Raw genomic sequence first — 24,771 nt, 5'->3', positions numbered from 1 at the left:
GATGTCCTAGCAAGGAGTTGCTGGGTTTGGTGATTTCTAGGAAAATGGGTGCAACTTCCCCTGGACTGGGCTGTAGGCCTCTTGATGGTGTAGGTGTGCAGTTTGGGGTGGGGACTTTTGCTTCTGGGTTGACCGGCACCTCGCTCTGATTTTGTCTACTGGAGGAGGATGCATTTTACTTTTTTATTTTTAAAAAATAAAATTTTAATCTATGAAATGGATATATGCCTATCCAGTAGGCATGATCAGAGGACAGCCAGGTTACTGCATGGTAGCCCAAACTCAGAAGGAGTCCGGTAGCCCCTGTTTGGACAAACAGGTTTAATCTGAACAACTGTTGATTCATGTTCCTTCTACTAATGAGAATCAGGAGGACCACTTGGTTTCATGGATCACTCTTTGGCTTAAGCACGATCCAATGAACAAACTGCCCAGAGTCACTTACGGTAGGTGAGTTGGGTGGTATAAACAAACAAGCCTTTATTAAAAGGCAGAAGCTTTTGTGATCTGTAGCTCACAGCGTCTGCCTTTTAATATACTTCCTTAGCTTGAGAAGGAGCTTCCAGATTCCTCCTGATTGATGCCTATCAAAGAAAAGTGAGCTTCTCATAAAATGCCTGATAAAAATTCCACTTGGGCTTCAGCTCAGTATTGGCACACTCCTTCGCTTCTACTGTGCTATGAAGCAGGAAGGAGCATGTTTGCCCAGAAAAGCCAAACAGGGTTTATTCGTGCCAGCTCATGGTGGTCCAACCTTTTGTTTCCAGCAGCTTAAAACAAATTAGCCAACTAACCAAACACTAAACCCTCCACTCTCTCCGTCTTTTGCTTCTTCACACAGGTGGCCATTCAATCGTCTCCTGGCTAAGGGTGGTAGATAAAGGGGGTGGACTGTTTTTGCCCCATCTACAGAAAGGATCCCTTGGGTTAGAAAAGCGGGGGGGGGGTTTCATAATGCTGAGAGGTGTAAATCTGAATTTTCTTTGTATTGGCTAAAAGACAGTTGCAAGAATGGCGTGGGCCTTTTCAAAGATGCCATGGTGCCCATATCAGTTTCCCCTGGCAAAGACCGTGGGTTAGTGACACCCTGTATTTCTTCATTCACAGGAACCAGAGGGAAATATTGATAAGGTCACCTCTACTAGATCTTTCTGGATCTGGCTGATCTCCTAGCATGTGGCAAGGAAACATGGCAGGATAGGTCTCATCTTCCAAAGCATTCTAGGCCACTAAGTACACAAGGAAGGCGCAAAAAAAATATATGTTTTCCTGGCCCTTCCCCCAAATTGGGTGTTCTTTTAGGTACTTCAGCAAACTTGCATTTTTGTGCACACATTGTACAAAATGTACCTTTTGTCTTCTCACTTCAGGAAAGGATGAATTTTGGTGCACGGGTGCATTTGATTTCCCTTCTAAAGATTTTCTAAAGGTGTGAAATGGGCAATTCTATTAAAATTCAGATTGAACTACTTTCCCCTCTGTCCTTTCCTGCTCCTGAGAAGATTCAGAGAGAAATGACAACCTATTTTTTTAGCGCAAGCAAAAAGGTTTCAAGGGTCTTCTGGGATCAAAAGAAGAATCCAGATGGAAAAATGCAGAACCAACTCAAAGACCCCTGTTGAACCCACCAGTCCTTCATCCTCAGAAGGCTGCTACCCAAAACGCTGTGGAATACCAAGGAAATAGATGTTCCTCAGTTGTTCTTCTCTGCATGAAAGCCCTGCTGCTATTCTTGGCCACTCTCGTCATCGAGTTAGATGCAGCCAAAGCTGGGAAAAAAACAAACCCCATGGCTGCAAATTTGATTTCCCAGATAGATTGGAACAGAATTCAAGTTTATTCTGATGCTTTGGAAAATAGGTTGACCCCTCTTCTTTGAGGGGCTGCCACAGAGAAGGGTGGTGGTGGTCAACCTATTTTCCAAAGCATCTGAAGGCAGGACAAGAAGTAACAGATGGAAACTAATCAAGGAGAGAAGCAACCTAGAACTAAGGAGGAATTTCCTAACAGTGAGAACAATCAAGCAGTGGAACAAATTGCCTTTGGGTGTTGTGGGTACTCCATCACGGGAGGCTTTTAAGAATAGACTGGAGAGCCACCGGTCTGGAATGGCATAGGCTCTCTTGCGTGAGCAGGGGGTTGGACTAGACGACCTCCAAGGTCCCTTCAACTCTGTTATTCGTTGGGCCCTTTTGAAATAGTCTCGTCTGCTTTGTGCCACTTCTCTTCCCTGGCATCACGTCATTCACCGTCCCATCAGGACCCTTTTTCCTTGCACAAAGAGTCACTTGAACACAAGGACTGATTCAATGGGGTTTTATTGGTTTCCCTTTAACATCTCAGGTGCTTCAGATCATCCCACGGCATAGGCGGTACACAAATCTGGAAAAGCAGATGTGTTGTGAAACATCTACCTAGATACAGAGCCATCATTTCAGGGTGACATTAAATGCTTGCCCGGTGGGAGAACTTTGGCAGGAATGGGGGGCGTTTCTGCCCCTTACACCTTGACAAAGAGTGTTGAATATGCAAGAGAATACAGAGCCCTTCCAAAGCCCACCAAGACGGCTCAGAGCCACCTCTCTTCCCGCCATGTGGGAGGGAATTGGATTCCAGGCTGTTTAATGCATGCACACAAGAACAGACAGCCTCACCCCCAGAGCCTGCCTCCTTTGGGGCGTCCACAAAGGAAAGAGGGGGGCATCGCCCAAGTCTTTCAGAAGCACTTGGCTCCCCGTTTTCATGCTTGGATTCCCCCCCCGCCCCCCGATGCTATGTCTGGATGGAGACCACAGTCCAAGGCTGTTTTCGTGGTGATGGGGGTGGGGTAGGGAGTGGGATGGGTGGGGGAGGAAAATCCATGGGGCCCAGCACCACTTCCCGCCTTCTTGATGGGCCTCCGAGCGGTCAACCCCAGAATCATTCCTGGGGTCCTTTTTTCAGCAGGCACGAGGCCAAGCCCAATCTTCTGCCTTGGCAACCGAATGAAGAGGGTGGGTTCTTGAGGGCCCCGATGATTTCAGGCCCAGGCCGCAACCGCTCGGCCAAACAACTGGCAGTTTAGGATATGAAACCCGAAGGGCATCCGGTTCAGATCTAGGCTGCCTGTGGAGAGGGAGCACAGCAAGGGTTACTCTTTAAAAACAAGGTTTTGCTGGTTACGCCATCGAAGGGAAGGGCGGATCACACATGCAGTCTCAATGATACACCTCTGTACACAGCATCTCCAACAGTCCGATCTAAGGCCATCCAGGGACAGGTTCGGCTCAGACGGGCGTGGTTCGTCTGTTGGCTGGGTTGTTATGCAAAGATTCTTTGAACTCTTTGGGGAGGGAGTTGTGGATCTGTAAAAAACCGTGATCTCTCTCTGAGTTCAGCAAAGTCCCAATAGTCACCTTGGAAGGATCCCTGGAAAGAGTGAACATGGAGATATCGGTGGACGGGATGGTATTAAAGCCTTTGCCGATGGGAGACAGGTCCCTCGACCGTGGCTCTGTGGAGCGGGAGCTGGATCGCCGTCGGAACCGGTACCGGTAGGTGGGCAAGCGGGCAAAGGTGGATTTCTTCAGGAGGGCCACGGAGTGAGACTTGGCCCGGATCTGGCGGTGCCTCTCGATGTACATGTGGACAGCAACCACACCAACCATCTCAGCAATGATGAAGGAGAGGGCACCAAAGTAGAAAGACCACCCATAGGAATAGCTCTTCTTGGAGTCACTCTGCCCGGGGTCCCCCGCATTGGCCGAGATGTAAACTATGATCCCTATGATGTTGCTGAGCCCTGAAAGGAAGACCAGAGAGTGGCGCAACATAAATTGGGGCTCTGGAGTCTGAAAAAAGTGATACACTCAAGCTCAGCATCTGTGGTAACTTTAGTTACTGTCTTTCTGATGCTCTTGATCCGTGTTTTTCAGTCTTGGCAACCTTAAGATTCTGGAATTCAATCCCCAGAACCCCCAACCACCTCTTACACAGATCAACTGCAGACAGCTTTCTAGTATCAATATCATAAATAGGTCTCCAGTGACTTTCCTGTGACTTTATAAATTTCCATTATGCAACCCGTCTGCTTCACCACTTGGAGGTGAGTGGCAGAAAGCAATCATCACCGGCCAGGTATTCAAGCCTGAAGCCGGTGTGCATGGTATTTCTGGATCAGGACAAGGCCTGGATATATTTAGGATCATCCTCCTTCATCCAGACTTCCCTGGCAATGGAGGAGATCCCGCAAAGTGCTTCTGTTGTGATACCAGGAGAACTATATTTCCTGATAGATTTTGACACCGGGAGGGAAGTCCACATATGGTAGATGTGGCCTGGATCTGTTTTGTGCAAAACTCTGAAGGGGAGCAACAGATCCCTCATGGAGAGGGAAGTTCATCTTTCATGAGCCATGATGAATTTCCACGGAACCAACAGAGCCAGTGGATCTCCTTATCCTTTTGTTTTTGATATGGTATTATTTATTTATTTATTTATTTATTAAACTTATATACCGCCCTTCTCCCGTAGGACCAAGGGCGGTTCACAAGGCAATTAAAACAACATTACAATACAAAAATTAATAACAAATTAAAATAGATTAAATTTTCCTTAATTAAAATCTAAAACCCCTATAACTCTGATTAAAAACCCAATTACAATAAGTTAAAAAATTAAAAAATCCTCAGTCCTGGCCGGAAAGCTCAAAGAGCCAGGTCTTCAGGTCCCGGCGGAATGAATGAAAATCAGGGGCAGTCCTAAGCTCTACGGGTAACTGGTTCCAGAGGGCAGGCGCGCCCACAGAGAAGGCCCTCCCCTTGGGTGTTGCCCGCCGGCAATCCTTTGCCGGCGGCACCCTGAGAAGGCCCTCCCTGTGGGAGCATACAGGACGAAAGGAACTTGATGCCAGCAGCAGGTGTTCCCTCAGATATCCCGGACCCAAGCCATTTAGGGCTTTATAGGTCATCACCAGCACCTTGAATCTCACCCGGAGGGCAACTGGAAGCCAATGCAGCTCGCGGAGCAGAGGTGTTAGGAGTATCGGGGAGCCCCCATCACAACTCGCGCGGCCGCATTCTGCACCAGTTGAAGCCTCCGAGTGGTCCTCAAGGGCAGCCCCATGTAGAGAGCATTGCAGTAGTCTAACCGGGAGGTCACGAGCGCATGGGTGACTGTGCACAAGGCATCTCGGTCCAGATAGGGCCGCAACTGGCACACCAGGCGAACCTGGGCAAAAGTCCCCCTGGTCACGGCTCCTATATGATCTTCAAGGCTGAGCTGTGAATCCAGGAGGCCGCCCAAGTTGCGAGCCCTATCGACGGGGGGTAACACCTCACCGCCCCATCATTAAAGGTGGAATGGTCTGGTTAGTCCAAGATGCCGGTATACACAGCCACTCAGTCTTGGCGGGATTGAGACGAAGCCTGTTTCTCCCCATCCAGACCTGGACCGCCTCCAGGCAACGGGACATCACGGCGAGGGCATCGCTGGGTTGGTTCGGGGTGGAAAGAAAAAGTTGGGTATCATCGGCGTACTGATGATACCCCACCCCAAAACCACGAATGATCTCACCCAGCGGCTTCATATAGATATTGAACAGGAGGGGAGAGAGGACCGACCCCTGAAGAACTCCACAAACGAGAGACCTCGGGGAGGACCTCTGCCCTCCCATCAACACCGACTGCGAATGCCCCAGGAGGTAGGAAGAGAACCACCGCAAAACAGTGCCCCCCACTCCCAACCCCCTGAGACGTCGCAGCAGGATACCATGGTTGATGGTATCAAGAGCCACTGAGAGGTCTAATAGGACTAGGACAGAGGAACAACCCCTGTCCCGAGCCCACCAGAGATCATTCATCAGCACGATCAATGCAGTCTCCGTGCTGTACCCGGGCCTGAAACCTGATTGGTACGGGTCAAGATAATCAGTTTCCTCCAGGAACAGAGGAAGCTGATGCGCCACCACACTCTCAACAACCTTCGCTAAAAAGCGAAGATTGGAGACTGGACGATAGTTATTCAAAATAGCTGGATCCAGGGCAGGCTTCTTGAGAAGGGGTCTCACCACTGCTTCCTTCAAGGCGGCGGGAAAGACACCCTCGCTCAAACAAGCAGATATCACTGCCTGGAACCAGCCTCGTGTCTCCTCCCGAGCTGAATAAACCAGCCAGGAAGGGCACGGGTCCAATAAACAGGTGGTAGAGCTCAGCCTCCCCATAATCCTGTCCACCTCCTCGGGAGTCACAGGATCAAACTCAGTCCAGATAATACTCTCAAGACTGCTCGATTCCTCCCCGTCAGACTCTGCCCAGTCAGAGTCCAAACCGGTCCGAATCTGAGCGATTTTGTCCACCAGATGCTGGCTAAACTCCTCGGCCCGCCCCTGCAAGGGCTCCTCCCTCACCTCCTGAGAAAGGAGGGAATGAGTTACCCTAAACAGGGCGGCCGGGCGATTATCTGCGGACGCGATGAGGGCGGCAAAGTAATTAGACTTCGTCGTCCTCATCGCTGCGAGATAAGACCTCGTGAAAGATCTTATTCGCAATTGGTCGGATTCAGACCGGCTGGATCTCCAACAGCTCTCCAGATTCCGTCTCCGACGTTTCATCTCCCGTAGCTCCACAGAAAACCATGGAGCCCATCGGGATCTGCACCAGATCAGGGGTTGCAAGGGTACAACCCGGTCAAGTGCCTCGGTGGCAGCCCTCTCCCAAGCCTCCACCAAGGCATCAGCCGGGCTGTGGGTGAGGGAGATAGGTATAGACCCAAGCGCCGTCTGGAACCGTTCTGGATCCATTAGGCGCCTGGGGCGGAACCACCTGGTCGGCTCCTCAGCCCAGCGGCGAGGGGTAGCGTATCGGAAGACCAGCCGTAGGAGGTGATGATCGTATCATGACAGGGGGACAGTATTTGGCGTACCCCCTCCCAGATCATCAAACCACTGTCCAGATAGGAAAACCAGCAATGGGGTGGGTCACCACCCATAATCGCTCCATGAGGGAGCTGGGTAGTTATTAAATATGACAAATAAATAAAAATTCAAGTGACTTCAAGAGGAACAAGAACAAGCAATGGGTGACAAACTCTGCTCTAAGTCCAGCGTGGGCCAGTATCTCCTGAATCTGTTTTTTAAAAAGTTGCATCTGAATTTTCTTTTAAAAAGGCCACAAAGGTTCAGACGTGGAATGGGAGAAGCAATAGGGAAAACATAAAGGCATTTCAGTTATGGGGACAAGGTGGTGTTCAACGGATGAGACCTTGAAAGTGTGGGAGGCCGTGATTAAACATGTCACATGCATACAAAGGCATATATGAACATTCTAAGGGCATCATAAATATGATGTCATTCTTTCTGCCTCCTTTTGTGACATCTGCAGAGCCCCCTATTTGTGAAAACACTGTTTTCTGAGTCTTGCAATTCCAGACTAGAGTTTATTTTTACTTTTGCAGTTTGTTAATTGTAAAGCCCGGAAAACTGGCCTCATGTAACAGTTTTTTTATGCTTTCCCTTGTCTAGCTTCGCACAGGCAATGTCCAAATGTGATTTCTTTACCTTATTGGATCAATCATGGTGACTGCAGGCTGTTAGGGCTTAGTGCTAAGAACAGCCAGCTGTGGCTTAAGCAATGAATTATGAATTTAAGCATGAAAACAATCATTGTGGCTTGTTAAAACAAATCATAGCTTAGTGTAAGGTGTGATCCATGTCTTTTCCCCCTTCTGTATCTTAGCTTGGTTTTTTTTATAATCTGCTATGTGATCCACTTCTATTTATATGGAAAATGCCCCAATATGAAATCATAGTACTTAACGTTGCAACTTTATTTCATGATCCAGGCTGATGTCAAACATGGTGAATTGCGTAAAAATGGAACTCACCTGCGGAAACGAAAAAGATGCCTGCGCTCAGAATGACATTGAGTTTGCTCTTGTAAAACTCACTGGCCGCCACGCAGAGTCCCCCGAAGAACAGGAGACCCACGCTGAGGAGGGGGAAGATGCTGGAGGCTCTTACGGCACCTGGAGAGAGAAAAGGAGATGGCTGGGGTCAGTAGAGGGCAGCTGCAGCTGGCCCAGGGATCAAGGCCATTGCAGGCCAGAGACTTCCCCAGCATGGCAGGAGCATCTGCAGAGGGGTCAAGATGGCAGCGGTGACTGTGCAGTCAAAGTCCATTTTGCAGGTGTCACATGTGCACAGAGTCTTCGACTACGCCTTACACTTAGGCAAGAAAAACCCAAAGTACACATATAGGGACCCACTTAGACTAACCACTCAAGAAAGCAGAACTTGAAACAGGCATTGTCTCAAAAGGATGCTTTTATTAGGGGTCAGTGACAGTAGGGAAGAAGTCAAGTGAGATCTGGGGAAACACCCGCTGAAACGGAAGAGTTAAACCAGTAATATTTCCCCTCCCATCAAAGTCTTAATGTCCATTTGAAATCCAGCCAATCCACAGGTGGCACGATGTGCGGGTAACTGGCACAGTCACCCTGATAAGGGAGACACATTCCTTTCTCAAAGGGAGAGAGGCAGGAAGAAAGAGTAGAAAGCGAAAGTTATCCCAAGCTAATACAAAGCTCTCCCTCCCCCCACTGCAGAATGGCAGGCCCTAAAAGTAGAGTATATATACAAGGAAAAGAATAAGGATTTGTGGACCTGACCTATAGAGTGGGGTGAAACCAGGCTTAAAGCAGCAACTGTGAGAGGGATCTTGGAGTTTTAGCGGACCATCAATTAAATATGAGTGAACAGTGTCCGGCGGCAGCTAAAAAAGCCACTGCAATCCTAAGTTGCATTAACAGAGGGATTCAGTCAATATCAGGTGAGGTATTAATACACTCTATAAAGCCTTAGTAAGACCACACCTAGAATACTGCAATCAATTTTGGTGTCTACACTATAAAAAAGATGTTGAGACTTTGGGGAAAGTGCAGAGAAGAGCAACAAGGATGATTAAGGGACTGGAGGCTAAAACATATGAAAAACGGTTGCAGGAACTGGGCATGGCTAGTCTAGTGAACAGAAGACCCAGGGGAGACATGACAGCAGTGTTCCAATATTTGAGGGGCTGCTAAAAAGAAGAGGGGGTCAATCTACTTTTAAAAGCACCTGAAGGCCAGACAAGGAATAACGGATGGAAACTGATCAAGGAGAGATTCAACCTGGAAATAAGGAGAAATTTCCTGGCAGCAAAAACAATCAACTAATGGAACAGTTTTGCCTTTAGAAGTTGTGGGAGCTTCATCACTGGAAACTTTCAAGAAGAGACTGGATTGCCATTTGTCAGAAATGGTGTAGGGTCTCCTGCTTGGGCAGGGGGTTGGTCTAGATGACCTACAAGGTCCCTTCCAACTCTGTTATTCTATTCTTGACTGTTTTGACCACCCTCCCTGCATGGTGTAATCAGACTGTTATCTCTTTCAGCAGAGCAATCCAGCCACTTTGAGGTATTAGTGCATCACCCGTGCTGGGTTTGAGAAAAAGGCTAGAGACACTATTTGGATTATCTGCTCCAGCAGAATAACAGAGTTGGAAGGGACCTTGGAGATCTTCTAGTCCAACCCCTTGCTCATGTAGGAGACCGTCTACTATTCTGGATAAATGGCTGTCTCTTCTTAAAAACCTCTAGTGATGGAGCACTGATGACCTCTGAAGACAAGCCATTCGACTGGTTAATTGTTCTGACTGTCAGGAAGTTTCTCCTTAGTTCCAGGTTGCTTCTCTCCTTGAGGAGTTTCCCTCCGTTGCTTCTTGTCCTGACTTCTGGTGATGGACCTTCTTCTTGGTGGCAGCCCCTCGATTATTGGAAAACAGAAATTAGGAACAAAGGTAAACTTCAGTCGTTATTTCACTGCTTTAGAATGCTTAGAAAAGAGTTGCAAAACAGGATTTGGGCACACCCCAATTTGACTCCCCCTCCCATTGGGCCCACCGTGTGGTTGCCCCACATGTGAACGAGACAGCCTTTCCTGACTGAGTCACCCGCTTCTTACCCCATCAGGATCCCTCAACTTACGCAAGAGATACTCGGCAGCGTCCTGTTCATAGTCACCATCTTCTGGAAAATGATTGATCTGCTTGCAGATTCCTCGGAAAGTCCCTGAGGGGAAAAAAACAGGGTGGGGATGTAAGATTCTCGTAAGCACCAGGATGCTGGACCAGGCCAGCCAGGACTGTGAAGGCCTCTGCATCTCAGGACAACACGGTCTCTTGGCCTGGCTCCAGCAGTGGAGAAAGAGGATGCCAAGTCACCGTCCATCCTTTCAGGTCATTCTACAACCCTGCGCAAGGTTAAAGTACTGCCATCCCTAATTTTTAACCAAGGTGGTTGAGCTCCAAGCCAGCCCAGCAGCTCACAGTGAGCTCTCTGTGCAATAAGGGACTCCTTGACGTCATCACCCACCTCTGGCCCCTTTAGCAACCCCACCCCCCTGGGAGTTGTGCAGAGTCACCCTGTGCCTCACCAGCAAGTACAGAAAGAGAAAATGGACCTGCATCCACCACTGAAGGTGGGCAAGCATCACAGACCCATCTCCAGAATTCATTTAGCTGTTGATTCCCCATTCGAAATTCTAAACTCTTCTTCTGGAGAATCCACAATAATTATTTTAAAAGAGTTCCATAAAATTAGAAAAGAAAGCTCCAACATACAGATAGACCTGGACCTCTAAATCACCCCCAGGTGCAAAGGTTCTGAGTCTGCTGGGACAGCATTGCCGGTAATTCCTAATCACATCTGGTAGAACTCATGCAATTATTAGCCAATGGTGGTGTGGATTGCGCACCATGGGTTTTATATTCCAGGGTTGCTTGAGGTGGGCTGAAATTAACATACTACAAGCATACTTACACACACACACACACACACACACACACACACACACACACACACACACACACACACTCCTTCAGACCATCATCTTGGTCCATCCCCTTCTGGCTGAGCTCCTTCTGGACTACCACCCCCATCACCTACTCCTAGCTTTCCAGCAGAGCGGCTCCTCTGCTTAAAATCGATTTCTTTATTTAAATTGATATTGTTGTTGTAACAGGATTAATCCCTTGAGGAGAGAGCAAAGTTTGGCAATCTCTCTGAAACTCAATCGAAATTCGGTTAAGGAGGCTGAAAGCAAAGCCCCCCCTTCCTCCCCCACCCCTGAGCCACCCTAGTGCAGCTGGACCAGCCCCAGGCCTAGCAAAGACAACCGGGGTTGGTTTGGGTACCTGGCCAGGAGCTTTCCAGTAAGCAAGCGTAGCTTTATTTTTAATAACATAAATCTCTAAGTTGCTTGCAAGCTTGAGCTGCTTCCCCCAGTTGTAACTTCTCTCCTTCTGTCTCCCCCTGCACAAAAGATGGCTTTTGCTGTGCAGGTAACATCTGTCTAGTTGGAGCCATAATCCACAAAACAAAGACAATGACAAACCAAATCATGGATGTTCCCCATTTCCTAACTCTGAAGTGACCCCATGGTCACGTCTAAGAGCATCTGTGATGGTTCTGCCCGGGTTGGGGCAGCTCCCACCCGCACAGACTCTCTCCTCGGCCATGTGCAGCAATCACGCTCCCTGGGTGAAGACAAGGGACTTCCTGGGGCTGGAGGTGAAGGCTGCTCTGCGGTGGGATCAATTCTCCACATCGTGAGCAGTTGCCTGACCCCATTTCTGGACAGAGCGCAAGGGCCTCTTGGCCCTGGCTGCCTAGCGCTCACTTCCTTTGGGGTCCTGCTTCTGATCATCCTTTTTGGCCATCTAATTTAACTTTTGCCCTTGGGCCAGGAGACAATCTTGCTCAGACATGCGTCCCATGATGGACAAATTTGCACAACCAACTTGCTCCTGCACAAACTCCCCTGAAATCAGGCCAGCAAACAACCATGTTTGTTCCTGAGATCGTGGCAGTTAGCCTGGGGCTGCGTTGGCAGGACTTAAAGGCTGCCTTGGGATTGCTTTATAATTCTATAAAGGAAAAAAAAACCATAAACAGATAAAGTGATCTTCCTCTGCTTGAATTCACCTATCAGTTTGCATTTTTTTCCTGCTTCTCAGTTGCCTTCTGCATTACCAGAGCTAATTGCAATATGAGTAATATTGTCTTGTAATATTGTCTTGTCTTGTAATCTCTCTCTCCCCTCCATTAATTGTGTGGCAATGTCTGTTACAACTTCTTAATGAGACTACTATCTAGCCATAGTGGTTTTTAAGCAGGGGAGTCATCACTTGCTGACTTGCCTTGGTCATGTAATTGAGATTTGGACCCTTGACAGCAGACTCAACTTACGATGGTTGCAGAACTCCTTGGTCCCAGGATCGTCTTTTGTGAACTTCCCTCCAAGCAAAACTGGCACAGAAAGATGTGAATCACTCTGGTAAGATGCTCACACTCTCCCTCACCTGTAGCAGCCATTTACCTGCCTGCCTGCCAGCCCCCTGGACTCACTCAATGAGCCACAATCCTTGTTAAACAACTGCGATTGAGTGCTGGGATTCCTGTTGCTAACCAATGCCATCACGTTTGGTAGGGCTTTAGGACTACATCATTTAGGAACGGAAATTCCAGTCCCAGTTAATGTTGTTAACTAAGATAATGGCAGCAGCTGCCCCTGGTGAGGGTGACCCCTTTGGTCCTCCCTTCACAACCATCTCTCTTCCCTATGCCTATGGACCATCTTGGCTTAGACAAGTCCCCAAGGCTGGTAGCTTCCTCTGTCCGTCTGGTGGATCTTGTGCCTGGGTGGGCTTTAGCAGAGGCTTCCCCCCAGCACTGAGTTCCTCCTGGTCGCTGCCTTGGTTAGACATCATTTGCACGGTCCCCACGGTAGGGCGGGTGCCTCTCCAGATTGAGCACTTGGCAGATTCCACCTAATGTAAGGTCCCGCCTCAGCTATCTTCTCAGGAAAGCATGAGTCTTGAAACAAGTGTTATTTCGAAAGGATCTTTTACCAAAAGTGATTGCAAAGAAGTCAGGCAGAATCTGAAGTTCCCATGCAGAACGTTAAGCTGAATTTCCCATTGTCCAAACCCCACCCCAATGCCCAGTCCCTCAGGAGACAATCTGCTGGCGTGAAGACGCTGTGAGAATTCCCAGTCAAAAAGGTGATAATGACCTTGCTAGCAGGCAGGAGATAGCTGGAAAGGAGTCAAACCAGATGACCCAGGGGGCTCATTCCCCTCTCCCCAATTCCCATGCAGAAACATCAAAGCAAAAGTAGAAACACCCTCAATCCCAACTAGTTTTCCCCCCCTCCCTCTGGAAGGGCAGCATTCTGGTAGGGACCTGACACTATGGTTACAGATCAGGCTACCGAGGAAAAAAAATGTTACCACAAAGCACCTCCAAATTCAATTCTAGGCGAACCGAGATGTGGCGTGGGGCTTGCTTCTTGAGGCCAAACTCTCAGCCTGCGGCCTTCTTAAAAAAGTTCTGACTGGGTCATGGCCCTGCAACAGCTCGTCTTCAGTTCTCTGCGTTTAGGGCTGCCGGGCTTGCTTCAGTATTTTCTGAGTGTTTCTTTTTTTAATCATCACAGAAATAACCATCCTGCCCCCTTCCTTCTGCCTACACCACAGTCACTGCATCCATTGACATTTTAGAATGCCAGCATTGAGCTTTGGGTTAAGTTTCACATCCTTGACAGCTTCATTTCTGCGCGTCCTCATTGTGGAGCAGCATCTTTTTAAGCAGTTGACATAAAGGGTAGGGCTGCTATCAGTTGTGGTAGAAATCTTCCAAGGCAGTGCAGTGCATCGTGCCAAAAGTCTCCTCTGTAACAGCAGTATAGGCACACCGTTGTTGTCGGGCACCCTGTTCATTTCATTGCAAGAGCCCAGCCAGCCGCTGAAATGGACCATGGAATGCTAATAGCAGGAGCAATTGGACTTATATACCACTTCACAGTGCTTTAAAGCTCTGGCAACATGGTTTACAGAGTCAGCCTGTGGCCCCCAACAATCTGGGTCCTCGTTTTAACGACCTTGGAAGGATGGAAGGCTGAGTCGACCTTGAGCCGGTGAGACTTGAACTGCCAAACTGCTGACAGCAGGCAGTCAGCAGAAGTAGCCTGCAGTACTGCATTCTAACCTCTGCACCATTAGGGCTTGAGAAACTTAAATGCTTGTTTGCAGCTGAGCCGGGAATAAAATCCCCGGACTCTAATGCCTCCTTTATAATTGAGGCAGACGCTAGTGATTTGGCTGTGGGGACAGTGTGCTTGCAATGAAAAAACAGGGTGCCCTACAACCATGTGCCTATACTTCAAAAAAAAAAACTCTCTGAGACTGAACAGTGGTGGATGGTCTGGGAAAAGGAGGTTTATACAGTATGCTGGGTGCTCCTAGCTTGGAGGCATTTCCTGGAAGGGGGAAAAACACCTTTTGAGTGTGGACTGATCATAAAAACATAGAAGCCCTTAAACCCCTCAGAGGCTGTCGCCCAAGCAGTTCTGCCGGGCTCAATATTTTAGCCGTTTCAATTTCACCTTGTGGTACTGCCCAGGAGGGAAAAAAATTCTAGCAGATGCTTTGTACACAATGCCACAATATAACAGCATTAAGCCAGAAGTGGTGAGGCTAGTCATTTCATCTCACCAGCTTCCAGCACCTGTAATCACCTGGGTGCAAGCAAAAATGAAGCCCCAGATAGACAAGGGTGTAGAGAGGATTCTAAAGGCAGCGCTAGAAAACGACAAGCGGTTCCAAGACCACAAAGGCGAATGTATGATGCACAATGGTCTGGGTAGGAGCCAAATTATACATTCCCGAAAGTCAGTGATTACTAATGCTAAATAAAAGCCATGGCTCTAAAACTGTGGGATGTTTTGCTTTTCTAAAAACCCTACATTTGATCAAACAGCAGTTTTGGTGGCCATCACTTAAAAGAGACATTGAAAGCTATGTAGCCAGTTGCCCAGTTTGTGCCTTGGCAAAACGATGGCAGGGAAAAACCCCAGGACTTTTCCAGCCAGTGGCAGAGCCCAATGCCCCATGGAGGGAAATTTCCATGGGTTTTATAGTAGAACTCCACGAAAGTTCGGGGAACATATTTGGGTGATAACCGATCTATTTTTCTAAACAAGTACACTTTGTGTCTTGTCAAAAAATCCCTCCTGCACGCACCCTAGCTGTTTATGGAACATATCTATAGGTTGCATGGTGCTCCATAGTAAATAATCTCTGATCGTGGAGTGCAATTCACTTCAACGTTCTGGCAGAAGTTTTTAAAACTTTTGGGAACAACTCAGGTGTTTAGTTCCAGTCATCATCCGGAAACCAATGGAGGCTGTGAATGTACAAATGGGATCTTAGAACAATACCTAAGGTCATTGCTGTTTTTGTAAAAGAAAAAGGTGCCGGAACTCACACATGTCATACAACCCGCCTTGCCTACCTTACAAGGTTCCATCCAAAAATGGTGCCAGAACTCCGTTCTGGGCGTTCTATGACAAAAAAAGCCCTGCCTAAGGTGTTATGCTAATTAACAGCAGGACAGTTGGACAGACCTTCTCCCATTCACTGAAGTGGCTTACAACAACTCCATGCATAGGAGAACTGATTTTACCCTATTCAAAGTAGCTACAGGACAGGACTTTACATCCATGCCTGAATTTCCCCTAGCCACCCCTCTCATTGCATCTTTGAAGGAATGAATTATGCAATTACAAAACACCTGGCCAATGGTGAGAAAAATGCTAGAAGAAGCAAGGGAATCATATAAAAAAACAAGCAGATAAAGAATACATGTAACCTAAAGACTTTAAAATAGGAGATTGTGTTTTCCTGTCTACTAGATACTTGCAATCCAGACAACCTTCCCCAAAACTGGGACCTAAGTATATTGGTCCTTTCCCTATTAAGAGAATCATTAACCCAATGACTTGAGCTGCCAAAATCCCTTAGACGTAGTCACCCAATTTTTCATTGCAGCCTGCTTAAGCCTGAAATCCTCTCCCCACTATGGCCGCTACCGCCAACACTATCTTAACCTCCCATGATTGAGGGTGAACAGCACTTTGCAGTTAAAGACATATTAGATTCCCGTAAGCACTGTGGGAAACTCCAGTAGTTAGTTGCATGGAAAGGCAATGGGTGGACATGAAGCACATTCAAGCATCTAACCTCATAAAACGTTTCCACAACCAATATCCTGACAAACCAGTCATTTGTTTATGTAATCATATATTTGTTATGTTTCCCTCTCTCCTCTTTTCTCCTCTGCAGGACTAACATCCCTGTTAAGGACCACCATCTTTGGCTTGGTGCCTCACTGGCATCCTGCCATCAAAGGACTGGGGAGGAGGACAAATGGGCAATAAACCTGTATGTATCTATTGTGGGAATTAGGGAAGGCGGATGACAGCTGAGGAAGAGGTCATTTACCTTGAGTATGGAAATGTACCAGCCCAAACACCTCAGTATTCCCAAAACATCTTGATGGCATCGCTTTGGCTGGATTTGGGCTGGTCATCGGGGGAGGAATGGTGAATGAAGAAAATAATGATGTGCAGGAAACTCAGATCCAGCCTGACTTTTAGTAAAAGTATCTTTCACTTCAATCAAATGGAGTTGAGGGCTTTTCTTTCCTAAGGGATCAGACTGGGGCAGATCTGACAATCTGGGCTGTGTCAGTGAGGTTGTGGCTATTTCCGGGAACAGAATGACCCCAGAGTCACCCCATGCCAATTCATATCATGCCACAGGTAGGTAGTCATTGGGCCCTTAGGAAATCTAGGGCTGTGTTCAACTTCAGTGGGGCTATAAATCAAAATATAATTCTGGAGCATACAAGCACCCTCAAAGAATTGGACCATCAGGGGCTGATCCTCAGGAGCCCTGGTGGTGCAGTGACTGGAATGCAGCATTGCAGGATGACTCTGCCCACTGCCTGGAGTTCGATCCTGACTGGCTTAAGGTTGACTCAGCCTTCCACCCTTCTGAGGTCGGTAAAATGAGGACCCAGATTGTTGGGGGGCAAAATACAGACATTGTAAATCGCTCAGAGACTGCTGTAAAGCACTATGGCGTGGTAGATAAGTCTCAGTGCTATTACTATTCTGATGCCCTAAGCAACATTTCAACTTGGCTTGCAAAAAACAACAACAACCCAAACTGTCCTTCCCCAAGTCTACAGCTAATTCTGAACCAACCTCCCAGAGCAGAATCAAACTCTGTGGACATTTTCCTACACCAGACAGTTCCTCCTTATAAGCCAGCTTGGCAAAGGAAGCATGAGTATTCCACACAGACTGTGAGGACATCTCCTGAGCTATCCTCAGACTATTGGGTTCATAGAAAATCTTTTTGGAGGCTCCAAACCTCTGGCATTTTTGGGGGGTGGGTGGGCAAACCCGCTGCCCCTTTCAGAAGGCAATCGCATGGTGGAAGCGTTAGGGAGAATCAAAGCGAGGCGCTTATTATAATCAGAAGGCAATTGCTTGTCTAGTGCTGGAGATGGTTGCCAAGACTGTTCCTAGAAGCCAGAGAAGGAGGTGAGACAATGTCCCAGGGAGGCCATTCAGAAGAACAGCCCAGACACCTCACCTCACCCATCATAGAGCAAGACAGCAGCTCCTGCCAAGGACCCCCAAAGCATGAATGGCGGAGAAGCTTCCCAGAGGCCCGAGCAATACAGCCAGATATGTCTGTGGAGATTCCTTTCAAAAGGCAACTGGACATTCCTGTTTTTCCTTAAAGACGTTTCGCTTCTCGTCCAAGAAGCTTCTTCGGTTATGAAAGAACTGAAGAAGCTTCTTGTATTAGAAGCGAAATGTCTTCAAGCAAAAACAAAGGCCAGTTGCCTGTTGAAAAAGCACCTTCGGAGCAGCCAGAAATGGAACTTTTCTTGTATCCAGGAATGGAAGAGGCCACAAGGCGTGGACATGGGGGCCAATGCAGAGCTTCTGCTTGGAGCAGGGCCATCGCTCCTCCACCTGGGAAAGCTCTGCTTTCTATTTTTCATGCTCACGCTCTGTATTCCTGGACGGTAAATGTTTTATTGGTTTATCAAAGTATGAAATAGAAAAGTACAATTAAAAATGAAAACAATGGGAAAATAAGGGAGGAAAAGGGGGAGAGAGAAACGTGTGGGGGAAAAGAAGGAGGAAAGTATTGACCTCCGACTCTTTTTGGTGCAGTAGAATAAGGGAGTGAGATAACCTCAGCTTTTTAACTTTTATATGATCATATGTAGTAGCTGTTCTGTACCAGCCTGCTACCGGCCCTGCAACAAAAGCAGGGACGACCCCTTTACAAACTGCAAGAGGCTGGAATAACGTCTGCCACATTTATTACTACAAAAACAAACAAGTCACGAACCAAGATACAGGAGCTTTGAAACACTATCTGAGCGGTTGCTTTCAGCAAACCAGCCCTCCCCACACATTCCCTTTATAAAGAGTTCAGGGCGTGGCCTCTCTCTCCCTCCTTCCGAGAAGCCCCATTGCCTTCCTCTGTTTACTCCTACTTGACTGCCTCCTGCGTCGGGCGTCCTTGAACAGGGCCAGCTGTGGGTCATCTTCATCCACACTGTCAGGCTCACACAGCTGGGTCTCCATGGTGACCAAGTGGGAGGGGCCTGCCTGAGGGCAATCATCAGCAAGATCTTCAACCCCCTCAGCAAGGTCTTCAACACCCCCCTCCTCCTCTGAGTCGTCCGACCCAACTGCCGAACCCACAGGCTGACCCTGAATCACAACAGTAGCCTCTTCTCTAACAACAAACCTATCTAATCAGCAAAACACCAAATCAAGGCTTCATCTTTTGGACACCTCAAGCACAAAGTCCAGAAGTGGTTTCCAAGTAGGAACAAAATTATTGTGTTCTTTTCTTTAATCAAAGCAGTCGATTTAGCCACCTCTGCTAACTCCGTCCACTTTTGCAGCCATTCGTCCCTTGTGGGAATCAAAGTGTTCTGCTCATGCTCTGGGTTCCTGATTTGGGAATCTCAGGCTGCTCAGGGTCGAAATCCAAGGCCAAAAAGCTGTTCCAGGAGAGGTGTGGGCGGAAGGCAGCAGAAAGAGGATCCACACAAATCCCCAGTCAGGACAGATGAGAAATATAAAGGGATGTTGGGGAATAAGACATCAGAAAAGAAGGGAAAAGTCCCTAAAGGAGGGGAGCTTTGTGGTTTTCGGTCCCAGACTCTTATTTAAACTGCTTCCTTTGTTTTCTAGCTTGTTCCGTTGTAAATACTCCCACAAGAGAGCTAAGCTGCACAACCCATTTTCTAATAACCAGTCTGATGGATGGTGCACACAGGCCTTGCGTGCTAAGTCGTAATATTTAGGCAATCTTAGGTGAGCTCTGCAATGACACTTTGGGCTACGAAAATGCTTGGATACTCAGAGGACCTCAATGCCCAGAGCCAGTCACAGAGTTTGTCCTGTCACAGTAACACAATCAGTTTTTTTCCACAAAGGTGCTTCTTCAAAAGGCAACCGGACTTTGTTTTTCCTTGAAGACGTTTTGCTTCTCATCCGAGAAGCTTCTTCAGTTCTGACTGAATGATGGAAGATAGAAAGATTTAAATCCCTTGCAGTCCTCTGGTCTTTAGCACTCTTTCTGAGAGTTGTTGAGGCCACTTAGAGGTTTATCTGTTCCTTCAGGGCCATCTGAATATTGCAAATGGGTGCGGAGCCTTCTTGGAGCTGCTGAAAGGACTGTGTTGTAAACAGGTGATAGGGGGTGTGCATTCCCCCCCCCACTGAGAGAGGGATGTTCAGTCTTAATACAGATGCCCTCTTTGAGTCAGAACTGAAGAAGCTTCTTGGATGAGGTGAAACATCTTCAAGGAAAAACAAACGTCCACTTGCCTTTCGAAAAACCACCTTTAGGACAATCATGACCTGGATGAATGAGAATCTCCATAGACCATCGGCTTTCGGGTCTCCGGATTCTGTGCTTTTAATGAAGGTCAAGTGAAGAAGACTGAGAGGGGAGGAGAAGAGTTAAGTCTGCCCCAGTTTTAGCAAGGGGAAATGAGCTTAAGCAAAGACTCCTTCCTGGGACCAGCTGAAGAACAGAACCAGCTGGGCCCAGCACAGATTACGGGAGGCATTGGGCATAAACCAAAGCACCTCTGGACATATGGCTAGTTTTATATACCGGTATTTAATTTGGAGCCAAAGAGGGGACTTCAAAACTGCAGTTTTCTTGAGAAAATATCTCAGGTCACTTCTGTCTCTGGATGATGGGCTTCCCTGCTTCCTTCTGCAGGTGTAATCCCCCTGTGGTCTCTTCCATCCATCAACCTTGCAAGCGGCTGCTCCAGTGGGACGGCATGAAGACGTGAGAGTTTGGGAGCCTGACTGCACCCTTCCAAACACGTTGGCCTCCTACACTGAGAAGAGAAGCGAGTGGGATCCATCAAGCAACGGCCACCCACAGAGGAGCTCCTGAAGAAGCCTCCCCTCCACAGTAGAGAGTTGCTTAGAAACCTGGGCAGAAGCTGCCAGAGAAAGGACATGCTGCAGAACGAAACACATGCACAATTTTTAACAGAACCCTTTCCACTGCGTGCAGCCTGACTTTCCAAAGTCTGCTCATTGCCAGTAAAGCCTACCCAGCACCCCAACCAAACTCTGCACAGTTCAGGTTTACTGGGGACGGTCTACAGTTCAACTCCCAAACTGGCTTATCCAGAGCAGTGGCCCACCTGAGCTCAGGGCTGGGCAACAATGCCAGTCCTGAAGACTGGTGGTTTTGCAAGACAGGGTTGTTTTGGGGGGAGCTGGGTGGATGGGAAGGTAGGAAGCTACCTTTACACATCTATCTACCCCTCCCATGCATTTCCTCTATTGTCTACCACCTTCTCAATGAACTTTGCCAGAGCAGTTGGGAGGGAAGAAGCAGCAGTGACGCGCCTGGTGCTCGCTGACTTCCTGCAGATCACAGAGAGTGTTTGGGGGGAATCAGAGAATTGTTGGGGGACGGCAGGGGAGGAGGTAGGAAGTGGGAAAACTGTCATCTGAAGCTTGCCAGACAACTCACCAGCACTTATGTCCTCCTCGGGGACCTCTTGTGCTCTTCCATTTTGCTCCCCAAGTCCTCAGAATTTGTCGCAAGCTAACTTTGGCTATCATTGACAGTGACCTCCAAGCAGTGGACCCCAACCTTTCCAACTAGGCGGCCTCTTGCAGAACGGGGGAGAGGGGATTGTTCTGATGAGTGGTAGGTGTGTGCACACGCGCGGCTTTATTTGTGTGACATTTGTGTGGAAGCACCCGCCACTCGTGCAAGTGAAGCTGTGAGCGCAAGCACCTGTTACTCGTGCAAGTGGAGCTTCAAGTGCACATGGGCTCACCTACCACTTTGCAGCCCAGTTCCAAATGGGCCGTGGCCCCTTAGTGAGCCACAGCCTGGGGGTTGGGGACCCCTGTCTCAAAGCACAATATGCAATATGTGCAATATGAAGCAGTCAGTTCACCCTCTAGCTAACCCACAGGAGGATGTCTATGAAGATTCTCAGTCATCCTGGTCATGGTTTTCCCAAAGGTCCTTTTTCAGGACTTTCTTATTTTTCTTTGGAGACGTTTCGCTTCTCATCCAAGAAAATTCTTCAGCTCTGACTGGATGGGGAAGCTTCTTGGATGAGAAGGGAAATGTCTTCAAAGAAAAATAAGACAGTCCAGTTGCTGCCTGAAAAAGCACCTTTGGGACAACCATGACCTGGATGGCTGAGAATCTCCATAGATATTTAGCTATGCACTTTGGGATGAACACCCTTCAAATGGTGTGGGAGTATGAATAGATTTCCAGAAAACATTGTAGATTACAGGAACCATTTTCGCTTCAGTCTGAGATGCAGACCACGCAGACTCATCCCCAACAGCCTGCGCCTGTCTTCGACAGTGAAAACATCCTGCAGCCAAGAAGATTCCATGCACATTTGCACTACTCAGATGACTCTGAGGACACAGATGAACCTCCAAATGGCCTCAATGACTCTCTAAAAGAATGCAAATGATCAGCTGTCTGAAAGGAGTACAAATCCTTCCATTTCCCACCATTGAGTCAGAGCTGAAGAAGCCTCTTGGATGAGAAGTGAAATGTCTTCAAAGAAAAACAAGAAAGTCCAGCTTCCTCTTGAAAAAACACCTTGAGGTCATCAACAGGAAGGCACCAGAAATGGCATCCAGCCTGCTTGGCTTTGCAAAACACACACATGTTTATAACTGGAGTGGCACAAATCTCCCAGGGCATCATTCCCCTGGCTTGTTTCTGAAGCAATAGAGAAAGTATTGTTTGAACTTCTGCACAACAGAGGGGAATCTGGTGCTGGGATCAGGATGAGGCAAGATTGAAAAAAAATCTTTCCCCCTCAACTCCACAGAGCTCCAGTGAACTTGCTGGAAAAGCAGATGCAGTTTGGCTTCCTGATGAATTGCAGCTGCTCTTAGGGCAACCCACACCAAGGCTCCAGGCGTCCTTCTTCCAGATGCAGAGGGAGTATACGACAAGGCCACCATACTCAGGAAAGTGCTTTGCACATGGAAGGCCCTGACTTCCAGCTTGGCATCTCTGGTTTGTTTTCCAAGAATCTGGTGCATGTTGGGAGGCACCTTGATGACCTTTGCAAAACTGCTGCCAGTCTACATGTGTCCTTAGGTCATCTCTCCCAGTCTGTTGGCATCCAGTTATGGTGCAGAGGGTACAAGGGAAGACTTCAGTTCCCATTATCCCTACCCAGGGTGGTTTTGGGGAATAGAAATCTGATGCAACTGAAGGGCAGCCAAATTGGGGAAATTTGCCTTACGGAGGGGAAGAAAAGTCCAGAAGAAAGCAAAAAGCCTGGATGTTAGCAAAATACTACCAAAAAAGTCCCTTGGTCACCCAATGGTCATCTGGTGCTGAGAAGGCTTATGGGAGCCTTTTCAACCACGATCCATGCAAAGGCACCATCCTGTTCTCGGTCAGCTGGCCAATCGCTCTCATGGTTAAAAACAATGATTACTCTTTTGTCAAAGAATTCTTTCTCATTCTGAGTTTAGAGGGAGAGACAAACTAAAAATAAGGAGGAATTTTCTGACCCTAGAAGTCATGAAACAGTTCTGGATGAATGGAAAATAGTTCTGCTGAGACCGGATCTAAAGACTGTGGCAGGAGGCAGGCAAGAGCCATTGAGTAGACCAGCGTTTCGTAGTTCCTTTCTGGACAAGGGGAGCACTTGGGATCGCCCACAGGCGCTCCAGATGGTTGCTCCTTAGGAGGAGACCACAAGGTTTAGAACTCTGGGAAAGGAGGGGACACCATCTCTGCTCCTACCACAGCCAGCATTTTTAAGGATGCTGGATTTGTATACCTCCTTTCCTAATCACTTGTGGAAATTGCTTGTTAATATTTTGTAGCTATTACGAACCTTTGCACTGGGTGGATTTGCTTCAATCCTTAATGAAAGAAGTTTTAAATAAAAGCTTAAGGACCAAGGAGAGCAATTGTTTTGGAATTAACAGCAAAGGAGTGATTAGAACAATGATTTTGGAGAATTACAAATGGACTAATGATTTGAAATAAGATTTTGAAATTAGTTATAAGAATTTTCTCCTGGGAAGGTTGTTTTGAACTCTTAAATAATTATATAATAGGACAGAACTTTGAAGGCCGGATCCTAGATAGAACCAGAAGGAACTCAACATACATTTAAAGAAGAAAAACATTTAAATTTCATTTGCTAGTACAGAGTGGAGCAAGATATTTAGCATTGGTTGTGTTAAAGATTATTTGTGAACAATGGACTTAGATAGATAGATTGTGTTTAAAAGAAGCTAAGAAAACCAAGTTTTACATGACAACATTGACTGATTTGAAAGTGGATTTAAAAAGTATAGGCTACAAGAATTATGTGGAAAAAGATGCTACACTGGAGAGACAAATGAACCTGACAAATTAAAAGTGTATAAAAAGGATATACAAAAAAGCAATCCCCACTAAAAGGACCTGTATATTTTTTCTAGATTGGATTTACAAGAGAGATTTGTTAAAGCTTTGAAGAATTTTGTGAGAAGGAACAAAGGAATGATGAAAAAAATCCAAATTCTGAGAATATTTGAAAGGATTAAAGATCCTATTGTTTAAAATAAAAGGAAGAAATATAAAACTGGCTTGTCTGATCAATATGAAAATGGATGTGTTGTTATCTCTGGCAACCTTCAATGGACTTTTGCTGATCAGAACTGAATGATGAGGCTTTAAAGATTAGCTTATGGATAAGAGATGGGTTATGGGAAAAGAGATCTTTTGTTGTATTTAAGCAGTGATAAGTTACTAAAATTCCTTATTCTTGTGGTGAAGAGGGAAGTCAATTTTTATATATTTCTTTTCCTTTACTATATCACTTTTCTTTCTTTTCTTTTTTCTTTTCTTTTTATTAGTTTGTATTAGTTTATATATTTTCAATTGTAATGTTTAATAAATTTATTATATATAAGGTAAAGGTAAAGGTTCCCCCGCACATGCGTGCTAGTCGTTTCCAACTCTAGGGGCCGGTGCTCATCTCTGTTTCAAAGCCGAAGAGCCAGTGCTTGTTCGAGGACGTCTCTGTGGTCATGTGGCCGGCATGACTAGACGCCAGAGGCGCACGGAACGCCGTTACCTTCCCACCGTAGTGGTCCCTATTTTTCTACTTTCGTTTTTAAGTGCTTTCGAACTGCTAGGTTGGCAGAAGCTGGGACGAGTAACAGGCGCTCACTGCTACGCAGCACTAGGGATTCGACCCGCCAAACTGCCGACCTTCTGATCGACAAGCTCAGCGTCCTAACCCTCTTTTATATACTGCATATAAAATTAAGCCACAAAGTATC

General features: G+C 47.1%; 1 protein-coding gene across 1 annotated transcript in view; it reads right to left on the bottom strand.

Annotated features, from left to right (window-relative positions):
• Positions 1–2,992: 2,992 nt before the first annotated feature.
• CACNG3 (calcium voltage-gated channel auxiliary subunit gamma 3) overlaps positions 2,993–24,771 on the bottom strand; it is a gene marked incomplete at its 5' end in the record, with an annotated part of 76,366 nt that continues 54,587 nt past the window's right edge. The window contains 3 exons of the mRNA XM_083372477.1: positions 2,993–3,781; positions 7,861–8,001; positions 9,999–10,082. Coding sequence (XP_083228603.1) covers positions 3,267–3,781; positions 7,861–8,001; positions 9,999–10,082 — 740 coding nt within the window. The 3' untranslated portion in view covers positions 2,993–3,266. The remainder of the gene's footprint in view (positions 3,782–7,860; positions 8,002–9,998; positions 10,083–24,771) is intronic.

This window comes from Vipera ursinii, assembly GCF_947247035.1.
Source record: "Vipera ursinii genome assembly, chromosome: 13".
NCBI lineage: Eukaryota > Metazoa > Chordata > Lepidosauria > Squamata > Viperidae > Vipera > Vipera ursinii.
This window is presented reverse-complemented; position numbering and strand designations above follow the sequence as displayed.